General features: G+C 44.9%; 1 protein-coding gene across 1 annotated transcript in view; it reads left to right on the top strand.

Annotated features, from left to right (window-relative positions):
- Positions 1-12,874, top strand: part of pde1ca (phosphodiesterase 1C, calmodulin-dependent a) — a 427,725-nt gene that overhangs the window by 186,267 nt on the left and 228,584 nt on the right. Inside the window, exon 3 of the mRNA XM_080194829.1 lies at positions 4,211-4,324. Within this exon, the coding sequence (XP_080050955.1) occupies positions 4,211-4,324 (114 nt within the window). The remainder of the gene's footprint in view (positions 1-4,210; positions 4,325-12,874) is intronic.

Genomic DNA, 12,874 nt, shown 5'->3' with positions numbered 1-12,874 from the left:
GACAAGTGATGTTCCTCAGGGATCAGTGCTGGGACCTTTGCTAGTTGTAATAGATATAAATGATTTGGAGGAAAATGTAACTGGATTGATTAGTAAGTTTGCAGATGATACAAAAGTTGATGGATTTGCAGATAGCGATGAAGACCATCAAGAGGATACAGCAGGATATAGAACAGTTGGAGACTTGGGCGGAGAGATGGCAGATGGAGTTTAATCTGGACAAATGTGAGGTAATGCATTTTGGGAGGTCTAATACTGATAGGAAATATACAGTAAATGGCAGAACCCTTAAGAGTATTGATAGGCAAAGGAATTTGGGTGCACAGGTACACAGATCACTGAAAGTGCAGTGCAGGTGGAGAAGGTAGTCAAGAAGGCATAAGGCATGCTCGCCTTCGTTGGCCAGGGCATTGAGTTTAAAAATTGGCAAGTCATGTTGCAGTTTTATAGAACCTTTGTTGGGCTGCACTTGGAATATTGTGTTCAATTTTGGTCTCCACCCTACCAGAAGGATGTGGAGGCTTTGGAGAGGGTACAGAAAAGATTTACCAGCATGTTGCCTGGCATGGAGGGCATTAGCTGTGAGGAGAGGTTGGTGAAACTTGGATTGTTTTCACTGGAGCGACGGAGGTTGAAGGGAGATCTGATAGAAGTCTACAAGATTATGAGCTGCATGGACTGAGTGGATAGTCAGAAAATTTTTCCCAGGATGGAAGAATCAGTTACTAAGGGGCACAGGTTTAAGGTGCAAGGGGCAAGGTTTAAAGGAGCTGTACGAGGCAGATTTTTTACACAGTGAGTAGTGGGTGCCTGGAACCCATTGCTGGGGGAGGTAGTGGAAGTGGATATGGTAGTGACTTTTAAGGGGTGTCTTGACAAATCCATGAATAGATGGGGATAAAGGGATATGGTTCCCGGAAGGGTAGGGGGTTTTACTTAAGTCAGGCAGCATGGTCGATGCAGGGTTGGAGGGCCGAAGGGCCTGTTCCTGTGCTGTAATTTTCTTTGTTCTTTGCAAGTTGAGGGGCTGAGGGATTTGTGAGCCAGGCTAGCAGACCAGGGCAAGGGCTGAGGGATGCATGAACAGGAGGGAATGAAGGATTGGGAGAGGCCTTGAGGGGAACAGCTGATGGGTCCAAAGGCCAGTGATACGCTCTTACTGCCAACAGCCCAAGCAGTAAAAATTTGACTTTGATTGTAGCGTGGGTGGGACAAGGTCCTTAAGGTGCTTATGGACAGGCTGGCCACCTGATGCTTTGCCACTGCATGTAACATTGCAGTGGGGTGTGTGGGTAGGCGTTGAGAACAATACCCTTGGCATTACTATCTGAATAGCCTTAAATGAGGAGAGGGGAATGTGCGTTGAGTCCTGGGTGTCCTCAGACACCAGCCGCTGAAGCTAAGCATGCAGGTGCAGCAGGCAGTAAAAAAGAGCAAATGATATATTGGCCTGCATAGCAACAGGATTCGAGCGCAGGAGCAGGGATGTCTTGCTGCAAACGTACAGAGCTTTGGTGAGGCCATATCTGGAATATTGATGCCATCCACCCATTTGTGAACTCTGTCCCCAGGAGCATGCAGATTCCATCACATAAGCATAGAGATTCATGATTAACCTTACCCTACGATAGCTGTTTGCTGCAAAAACCAAAACTAATCCCACTGTTCACTCTCCCCAAGCCCCCTTATCATTTTGTGATTTTGAACGTTTTTCCTATTTTGCCTAAGGAATGCAATGGAGGTACCTGAACCATTCCTTGTGGCAAAATTGTTTTATTTTTCAACAGCTATGCGTGAAGAAACTTTTCCAACTTGCTCTATTTATTCTCTTGGCGACCTCTCATAACAAGCTTTCCAGTGATGAGAGATAATCACTGACTTAAGGACAATTTATTATCGATGAGGATCAACTGCAGTTAATATAGTGGGTATCTTGGTTTTAAGATGGTTATAACCCACTCACTCCACAGCAAAAATATACACCTGTGACAGGTCAAGATCAGGAAGCATGGCTGGCATGTGCAAACAGCTCTTTTATTTCATTTTTCCCTTAATTTTATGGTGCCTTGTTTTTCTTGATCTCCCTGAACTACTCAAGATTGTTAGGTTGCAGTCAGCATGGGTCCACCTTTGGGTGTTTCTTTTCACTGCCAATTGCAATTGCAACCTTTTAAAAGCCTTTCCTCCAAACTCTTTAATGGATAAATCTGGGGTTCACATAAATATATGTCTGCGTAAAAAAAAAGAAGGTGGCTGCGAGGGGACCTTATTGAAACATATAAGATGATTAGAGGTTTGGATAGGGTGGACAGTGATAGCCTTTTTCCTCGGATGGAGAAAGCTAGCACGAGGGGGCATAGCTTTAAATTAAGGGGTGGTAGTTATAGGACGGATGTCAGGGGTAGGTTCTTTACCCAGAGGGTGGTGAGGGATTGGAATGCCCTGCCTGCTGCAGTTGTAAATGCGCCTAGTTTGGGGGCATTTAAGAGATCCGTGGATAGGTTTATGGATGGAAAGGGTTTGGTTTAGGTTAGAGGGTCATTGTTTTTTAACTGGTCGGCGCAACATTGTGGGCCGAAGGGCCTGTTCTGCGCTGTAATGTTCTATGTTCTATGTGTGGAGTTTGCACATTCTCCCCATGCCTGCATGAGTTTTCTCCGGGCGCTCCGGTTTCCTCCCACAGTCCAAAAATGTGCAGGTTAGGTGTGTTGACCATGTTAAGTTATCCCTTAGTGTCTCAAGATGTGTAGGTTTGATGGATTAACCATGGGAAATGTGATCCCTCACAAACACTTCAATTACCTGCTGGTCCTTATTTCCCAAGAGAGATCAAATTTTGCCCCCTCTCTAGTCAGGCCATTCACATGCTGAGTAAGAAATTCCTCTTGAATACAAAGAAAAAAGAAGAGTACAGCACAGGAACAGGCCCTTCGGTCCTCTAGACCTGTGCCAATCGTGATGCCTGCCTAAATAAAACCATATGCATTTACAGAGTACATATCCTTCCCATCCTTTTCTTGTATTTATCTACAGGCCCCTTAAATGCTGCGATCATACCTGCTCCCACCACCCCCCCTGGCAACACGTTCCAGATATTCGCCACCATCTGTGAAAAAAAACGTGCCTCACACATCTCCTCTAAACCTATGTCCTCTAGCACTTGACCTTTCTACCCTAGGAAAGGGCAGCTGACTATCCACTCTGTCCATGCCACTCATAATCTCAACCAATTTCTCTCCATCCAAGCCCCTAATGTTATGGCTGTCCCAGTCAATGTTGGGAAAGTTAAAATGCCGTACTATTACTACCCTATTTTTCTTGGGGCCCCCAAGAAAAAACCTGTCATCTCCTTATATAGCAGTTAACAGAAGTTTTTGGCAAGGCCCTTGGAACAGCCAAAATGGGATCTACTTCAACTGAGCTGAGTTTAAATGAACCAACTGAGTTCAGGTTTCTTTCCTATTTGAATGACATGTTGTCCACTTTTCCCTTGGGGCAAAAGTTGTATCTGCCAGAAATGGGAGTGGAACTTCCACACCTGGGTCTGGATGAAAAATTGGATGAAAAAAAGGTCCTTGGATGAAAAATTGTTGATATTGGATTCATTTTCAGAGAATCGTGCTGAGTACTGCCGTTGGAAGATTGTATTTATATGACTGTCTTCATATATTGTGCATTATAGATGCTGCTTGTAAAATTTTGCTCTCCCGGAATGTGTGGATCAGCAAATCAGGTTGTGGTCTTATCTCCAACCCAGGCTTAGTTATAAATGCTACTACTTGTGGGGTGTGGGATTGCAGAATCAGTCCACGCTTAAGTTTTTTACACAGAGTTGTACAAATCCCAATAGAATTAACAATCCTATAGGAATTATATGGTTTGGTAACATGGCATCACAAAACAGCTTTAACCATTTTCTTGGTTATAAACTGTACACAGCTATTCAGATTGAAAATAGTTGTTATAAATTGAGTGTCATAGCTGCCCATGTGATAAGATAAATAACTGAGTCCGGCTATAGGCTTCTCTTGTGGAGCTAATTTTATCAAAATTGCACTAATGGCCAATTATGGATTGGCATTCTTTGAGGCAAATGAACACTTAAAGTTGTGGAGAGAAATCACATAATTTATTTATTATAAATGCAATTATCCTTTTCTTCACAGCTATGTGGAACTTAGATAATATAACAGTTTTCATTTTGTTTCAGATTGCGATCTTTGGTCAAACAGCTAGAACGAGGTGAAGCTTCAGTCACAGATCTGAAAAAGAATTTAGAGTATGCAGCGACCGTGCTTGAGACAGTCTACAGTGATGAGACACGGTATGTATACAAACCACAGTACTGGGCCTTTACATTTTGTTTGTGCTTCACTTCAGCCATACTTTCTGGCGATCCCTGGGTAGAAAGTCATCTTGGATGGTGGTGTAGGACAGGCAGTATTGAATTATCCAGCTGTTTTATACTGTGTCTGATATTTAATTTTACTCACTGCATTGGAACTGAGTTTCAGGATTTCTGTATAAATCTAAAAGCACCCATTTTGTTGCATCAGTTAAGATGGATTTCTCTGTCCTCCCCCTTCCTCCAGCTCAATATCCATGTATATTTTTATCATAATTTTAAAGTAATTTTTGTTGCAATGTTCTCTTGACCAAAAAAAGCATTACCTTAACAACAAATGTGTAACTATACTAATTGGGAGGTGGACCAATCCCGTGTCTTGATTCCACCTCCGCTGTGGACCTGTAACTGGGAGTTTTCCATAGTTGAGGCCTTAATTGACCCAGAGATCGGTTGCTGCATTCATTGGCAGACCCACACGGCAGTGGAGACATGTGAGTGGAACCAAACCTTCCAATGGAATTGGACCAGATGTTGAGCAAACTTTAGGAAAGCCTCAAAATGTATTTAAATATATTTTAAAAAATATTTTAAAAGTACTTCCAAACTATTTAAATTTTAAATGTATTTACCCACTCATGCTTCCTGCCCACTCACCCTCTACCCATACGCCACCCTCCATCCCACCCATTATCCAGTCTCAGTCCAGTGTTACAAACAATTGAAAGTTAAGTTAAAGAACATGGAACATAGAAACTTTTTATAAAAGTTGTAATGTATCCAAGAGCCCCGAAATGCCCTTTGTAGGAAACAATGTCCCTTCTGGGACATAGGCGCATGCACACTGGTCTAATTAGCAGCACCATTCCCCCTGCCTCCCCTTCCCCTTCACTTCCCAACGCCCACTACTGGCGTGAATTCACAGTGGACTCTGTGAAGCACAGAGTGCTGAAAATTCAACTAAGTTTGCCCAAAAACACTCCCATTTTCCGACCCGTTGGACACTTAGTTTTCTTCTGGAAATTGCTCCTGTCGTACCTGACCGATTGATGACCACCTGGTTTGAATAATAAACTATTTATTAGAATTACAACTTGGTTGTGCTATCAACTTCTGCAGCTCTTGGATTGATTTGCCTGGGAAAGCCCACGCTCAGTTCTAAGATTCTTACTGTTCTGGCTGATTGAATCACATGACCTTCTGAAACATTACCCTTAAAGAGGCTCGCTGCTACATCAAACTACCCTGGTCTCCTCAAATGATGCACATGGTTTTTTTTGGATTTGTCCTGTACCCCCATTTCATATGATCATAGGCCCTTCCTGACCACAACAATACCTGCAATCCAACTCTGTTGACTTCCAAACTTTTTGACAAACACTGGATCATCAACTTTGAATGTGTTCTAACCTCTTGAACACTTTGCCTTACCTCCACCCTCACTGCCAAATTTGGAAACACCAGGTTCAACCTGGTTCTTAACTGACGACCCCTCAGCAGGAATTACTGCAGTGTTTATGTGTGGCATGGTTCTGTAACTGATGAGGAACAAACTGATGAGGACATAGACAAAGAGAAGGTGAAAAGGAATGTAGTGGTAATTGGGGATAGTGTGGCTAAGGGTATTGACACTGTCCTTTGTCACAATGACAAAGAGCACAGAAGGGTGTGTTGTCTGCCTGGTGCTCGGGTCCGGGATGTCGCATCTGGGCTGCAGAGGAACCTGGAGTGGGAGGGTGAGAATCCGGTCGTTGTGGTACATGTGGGTGCCAACGACGTAGGCAAAATGCGAACTGAGGATCTGGGGAGGGAGTATGAAAAGCTGGGAATGGAATTAAAAAGTAGAACCGACAAGGTGGTTATCTCCGAACTACTGCCTGAACCGTGTGCAGACGGGCGTAGGGTTGATAAGATTAAGGAAGTGACTGGGTGGCTCAGGGATTGGTGTGGGAGGAATGGGTTTGAATTTATGGGGCATTGGCACCAGTATTGGGGTAGGTGGGACCTGTTCAGGTGGGATGGGGTTGGTCTGAACCGTGCTGGGACCAGAGTCCTGGCGAATTGTGTAGATAGGACTGTAGATAGGGCTTTAAACTAATTAGGGGGGGAGGGTGCGAGGGTAGGTGAAATTACAGGGTCAAAAGTAAAGGAGAGGGTACAGGTAAGGGAAGAGGCCAAGGATGCCCCAATAATAAAGGGAGTAGGGGGCGTGAGTAAGGTTGGTGGCGTTCTGGCAAATAGGGTCCAGGTGAAGGTTGGGATGAAGGCACTTTATCTGAATGCACGAAGCATTCGGAATAAAGTGAATGAGCTGGTGGCGCAGATCAGCACAAATGGGTATGATCTGGTGGCCATTACAGAGACGTGGCTGCAAGGTGACAGGGACTGGGAGCTGAATGTCCAGGGGTATCAAGTGTTTAGGAAGGATAGGCGGGAGGAAAAAGTGGGGGGCATAGCTCTGCTGATTAAGGATAGCATCAGGGTGGTAGTAAGGGATGATATAGGAGCCAAAGAGCAAAAAGTGGAATCGTTGTGGGTGGAGATTAGGAGCAGCAAAGGGAGGAAGACGCTGGTGGGTGTCGTCTGTAGGCCCCCAAATAATGATCTGGAGGTGGAGCAGGCTGTTAACACGCAAATAAGTGCGGCGTGCAGGAATGGAACGGCGATAATTATGGAGGATTTCAATCTACATATTGATTGGTTGACCCATGTTGGACGCGGTGGGCTTGAGGAAGAGTTCTTGGAATGCTGCCGGGATAGTTTCCTTGAACAGTGTGTGTTGGAGCCGATGAGGGAGCGAGCTATCTTGGATCTGGTGTTATGTAATGAGGCAGGTAGAATTAGGGACCTTGTGGTGAAGGATCCTTTTGGGAAGAGTGATCATTGTATGGTGGAATTTCTGATGCAGATGGAGGACGACAAAGTGGGTTCCCGGACCTGTGTCCCTTGTTTGAACAGAGGGGAGTACGATAGGATGAGAGAGGAATTGGCGAATGTTGATTGGGGGAGCACATTGGAAGGTAGGTCTGCTGGGGAACAGTGGAGGATCTTTAAGGAGATCTTTCTTGGTGCTCAGCAGAAATTTATTCCGATGGTTAAAAAGGATCGTAGGAGGAGAGATAATCAGCCATGGATAACGAAGGACGTAAAGGAGAGTATTAAATTAAAAGCGGATGCGTTTAGAGTAGCTAAGAGTAATGGGCAAGAAGAGGATTGGGAGAGGTTTAACTATCAACAAAGAATGACGAAGAAGTTGATAAAGAAGGGTAGGATAAACTATGAAGCTGGGCTAGTGCTAAATATAAAAAAGGATAGTAAGAGTTTTTATAAATATATAAAAAGGAGAGGCTGACTAGGGTGAATGTTGGACCCTTAGAGGATGAGGAGAGGGGGGACTTAGTGGTAGGGGATAGGGAAATGGCTGAGGCCTTGAATAACTTTTTTGTTTTGGTCTTCACGAAGGAGGACGTGAATAGTTTGCCGGGTGTTAGCGATGGAAAGATGGTAGGAGTGGAGGGCCTGAATGACATTATTGTTACTAGAGAGGCGGTGCTCGACAGGCTGGAGGGACTGATTGTGGACAAGTCCCCAGGACCGGATGGAATGCATCCAAGGGTTCTGAAAGAAATGGCGGAGGTGATAGTGGATGCCTTGATGATTATTTTCCAAACCTCGCTGGATTCTGGGGAAGTGCCGGAAGATTGGAAAACGGCTAATGTTACGCCGTTGTTTAAGAAGGGTGGCAGGCAAAAGGCAGGGAATTATAGGCCGGTTAGTTTAACGCCTGTTGTAGGAAAAATGTTAGAATCCGTGATCAAGGAGAAAATAGCGAGGCATCTTGAGGAAAATTGTTTGATAGAGCAGACGCAGCACTGTTTCGTTAAGGGGAAGTCATGTCTGACAAATTTGTTGGAGTTCTATGAGGATGTGTCTAGGGTGGTGGATAAAGGAGAGCCGGTGGATGTGGTGTTTCTTGATTTTCAGAAGGCGTTTGATAAGGTGCCACACAAGAGGTTATTGCAGAAGGTCAGGGGACATGGAGTTGGGGGTAGGGTGTTAGCGTGGATAGAGGATTGGTTGTCAAATAGGAGGCAGAGAGTGGGGGTCAATGGGTGCTATTCGGATTGGCGGATGGTGACTAGTGGAGTGCGCCAGGGGTCGGTGCTGGGGCCTCAGCTATTTACCATTTATATAGATGATCTGGAGGAGGGAACCGAGTGTATGGTGTCGAAATTTGCTGATGACACCAAGATTGGTGGAACGGCAAATTGTGCGGAGGGTGTGGAGAGTCTGCAGAAGGATCTAGGTAGGCTGGGCGAATGGGCCAGGAACTGGCAAATGGAATTTAATGTTGGCAAGTGTGAAGTTGTCCACTTTGGTAGGAATAATGGTAAGAAGGACTATTACTTATATGGCGAAAAACTGCAGCATGCGACGGTGCAGAGGGACCTCGGGGTCCTTGTGCATGAGTCACAAAACCCAGCCTGCAGGTGCAGCAGGTGGTCAGGAAGGCAAATGGGATGCTGGCCTTCATAGCAAGGGGGATTGAATACAAAAGTAGGGAGGTCTTGCTGCAACTGAACAGGGCACTGGTGAGGCCGCAGCTGGAGTACCGTGTGCAGTTTTGGTCGCCGCACTTACGCAAGGATATTTTGGCCTTGGAGGAAGTGCAGAGGAGGTTTACTAGGCTGATACCGGAGTTGAGGGGGTTGAACTATGAGGAGAGGCTGAATAAGCTAGGCTTGTACTCGTTAGAGTTTAGAAGAATGAGGGGAGATCTCATTGAGACGTATAAGATGATGAATGGGATGGATAGGATAGAGGTGGAGAGACTCTTCCCGCTCAGAAAGGACAGTAGGACTAGGGGGCACAGCCTCAAGATAAAGGGGGTGCGGTTTAGAACGGAGTTGAGGAGGAACTTCTTCACTCAAAGAGTGGTGAATCTCTGGAATTCTCTGCCCGTTGAAGTGGTGGAGGCTGCCTCGCTAAATATATTTAAGACGTGGGTTGATAGGTTTTTGATAGGCAAGGAGATTAAGGGTTATGGGGAGAGGGCGGGAAAGTGGAACTGAGCAGCGACAGATCAGCCATGATCTTATTGAATGGCGGGGCAGGCTCGAAGGGCTAGATGGCCTACTCCTGCTCCTATTTCTTATGTTCTTATGTTCTTATTAACAACAAAGAAAAGTACAACACAGGAACAGGTCCTTTGGCTCTTCAAGCCTGCGCTGATCATGATGTCTGCCTAAACTAAAACAAAATGCACTTACGGAGTCTGTATCCTTCCATTCCTGTCCAATTCATGCATTTCTCTAGTTGCCCCTTAAATGCCACTATCGCACCTGCTCCCACCATCTCCCCAGGCAGCGTGTTCCAGGCATTCACCACTCTCTGTGAAAAAAAAACTTGCCTTGCACATCTCTAAACTTTTCTCCATGCACCTTAAACCTATGTGCCCCAGAACTTGACTTTTCTACCTTAGGAAAGAGCATCTGACTATCCATTCTATTCATGCCACTTATAATCTTGTAAAACCTCTATCAGGTCACCCCCTCAACCTCTGTCATTCCAGTGTGAACAAACCGAGTTTATCCAACCTCTCCTCATAGCTAATATTCTCCAGACCAGGCAACATCCTGGTAAACCATGAGTTCACGAGAATTAATAGAATTGAGGGTTATAGGTAAGCCTAGTAGGTATGGATGTCATCAGTGCAACTTGTGGGCCGAAGGGCCTGTTTGTGCTGTAGTTTTTCTATGTTCTATGTTCTAACCTCTTCTGTACTTTCGCCAAAGCATCCACATCCTTTTGGTATTGTGGCGACCAGAATTGTATGCAGTATTCTAAATGAAGCCTAACTAATGTTCTGTACAGCTGCGCATGACATGCAAATTTTTATACCCGGTGCCCCAACCAGTGAAGGCAAGCATACTGTATGCCTTCTTGACTATCTTCTTCAACTGCATTACCACTTTCACTGATCAGTGGACATGTGCTCCAAATTTCTCTGCTTGTCAGTACTCCTAAGCGTTCTCCCATTTACTGCATAATTCCTACATGCATTGGACCTTCCAAAATGCATTATCTCATACTTGTCTTAAACTCCATCTGACATTTCACCGCCCAATTCTCCAATTGGCCTGGTTGTATCCTCTGACAGTCCTCTTCACTACCTGCAAATCCACCAATTTATGTGTTGTCTGCAAACTTACTGATCAGACCAGCTTCATCTTCCAACAAATCATTTATGTGTGCTACAAACAACAAAGGTCCCAGAACTGATCCCTTTGGAACACAGCTGTTCACAGCCTTCCATTCAGAAAAGCACCCCTCTACTGCTATCCTCTGTCTTCTATGGCCAAGCCAGTTCTGTAACCATCTTGCCACTTCATCTCTGATCCTCTGTGATGCTAATCTTACATATCAGTCTGCCATGAGGTACCTTGTCAAAGGCTTTACTGAAGTCCATGTATGCAATATCCACTGCTTTTTCCTCATCTATCACCTTTGTCACTTCAAAAATTTGATCAAGTTAGTGAGGCATGACCTCTCCTTCACCAAATCACGCCATCTATCACTAATAAGTCCATTTGTTTCCAAATGTGAGTAAACCCTGTCCCTAAGAATTTTTTCCAATAATTTTCCTACCATTGATGAAAGGCTCACTGGCCTATAATTTCCTGGATTATTCCTGCTACCCTTCGTAAACAATGGAACAACATTGGCTATCTTCCTGTCCTTTGGAACTTCAGCTGTAGCCAGTGAAGATACAAAGGGGTGGCATGGTGGCACACTGGTTAGCATTGTTGCCTCACAGCGCCAAGGACCTGCGTGCTATTTCAGCCTTGGATCACTGTGTGAATTTTTCACATTCTCCCTGTGTCTGCGTGAATATCCTCTAGGTGCCCTGGTTTCCTCCCACAGTCCAAAGATGAGCGGGTTAGGTTGATTGGCCATGCTAAATTGACCCCGATGTCAAAGGGATTAACAGGGTAAATATGTGGGGTTACAGGAATAGGACCTGGGTGGAACTGTGGTTGGTGTAGACTCGATGGGCCAAATGGCCTCCTTCTGTAGTGACATATTCTATAAAACATTTCTGTCAAGGCCCCAGCAATCTCTGCCCTTGCCTCTCTCAGTATTCTGGGGTAGAGCCCATCAGGCCTTGAGCACTTATCTACTTTAATGCTTTCTCGGATGCCCATTACTACCTCCTTTTTGATACCGACATGACCCAAAATATCTACACAGGCTCCTCATCCATCAAGTCCTTTTCTTTGGTGAATACTGAGGCAAAGTATTCATTTAGTGTCTCACCCAGTTACTCTGATTCCATGCATTGATTTCCTCCACTATCCTTGAGTGGACCAACGCTTTCCCTGGTTACTCTCATGCTCTTTACATACGTATAAAATGCCTTCAGATTTTCCTTAATCCTGTTTACAAGGAGTTTTCATATCCCCTTTTAGGCCTTCTAACTGCTTCCTTAAATTCTTTCCTACGTTCTTTATATTCTTCAAGGGCTTCATCTGTCCTAAGCCTTTTAGACCTTCCGAATTCTTCCTTTTTCTTTTTGACAGGGCTTATAATATTCCTCGATATCCAGGGTTCCTGATACTTGCCACACTTATCCTTCACCCTCATGGGTACATGCTGGTCCTGAATTCTAATCAACTGTCATTTGAAAGACTCCTGTGTGTTGGATGTTGATTTACCCTCAAACAGCCTTTTCCAATCTACACGCTCCAGATCCTTCCTAATGTCATTGTAGTTAATCTACCCCAGTTTTTACACTTTTGCCCGAGGACCACTCTTGTCCTCCTCCACAAGCACCTTTAAAACTTATGGAATTACGATCACTGTTCCAGAAATTCTCTCCTACTGTAACTTTGTTCACCTGGCCAGGCTCCTTCCCTGATACCAGGACTAATATGGCTCCTTCCCGAGTTTGGCTATTTACATACTGTTTTAAGAAACCCTCCTGGATGCTCCTTCCAAATTCTGCCCCATTCAAGCCCTTAGCAGTAAGTCAAATCCAGGCAATATAGCGAAAGTTAAAAAACACCCACCGCAACAATCCTGTTGTTTTTTGCATCTTTCCAAAATCTGTCTGCACATCTGCTCTTCTATCTCCCACTGCTGTTGGGAGACCTGTAATAAACCCCCAACATTGTGACTGCACCCTTCCTATTCCTGAGCTCTACCCATATTGCCTTACTGCCTGAACCCTCCGAGGTGTCCTCCCTCAGTACAGCTGTGATATTCTACACCCCTGCCATTACTAGTTTAAACCCTCCTGAGAGACTCAAGCAAATCTAACTGCTAGGATGTTGGTGTCCCTCCAGTTTAGGTGTAGCCCGCCCTCCCTTGTTCAGGGCCCACCTGTCCTGGAAGAGATCCCAACGATCAAGATATCTGAACCCCCTGCTCCTACACCAGCACTTTAGTCACATGTTTAGTTGCAATATCTTCCTATTCTGAGCCTCACTGGCACGGGACACAGAAAATAATCCTGACATTACAACCCTA

This window comes from Carcharhinus amblyrhynchos, chromosome 8 (assembly GCF_965287045.1).
Source record: "Carcharhinus amblyrhynchos chromosome 8, sCarAmb.v2.hapA, whole genome shotgun sequence".
NCBI lineage: Eukaryota > Metazoa > Chordata > Chondrichthyes > Carcharhiniformes > Carcharhinidae > Carcharhinus > Carcharhinus amblyrhynchos.
This window is presented reverse-complemented; position numbering and strand designations above follow the sequence as displayed.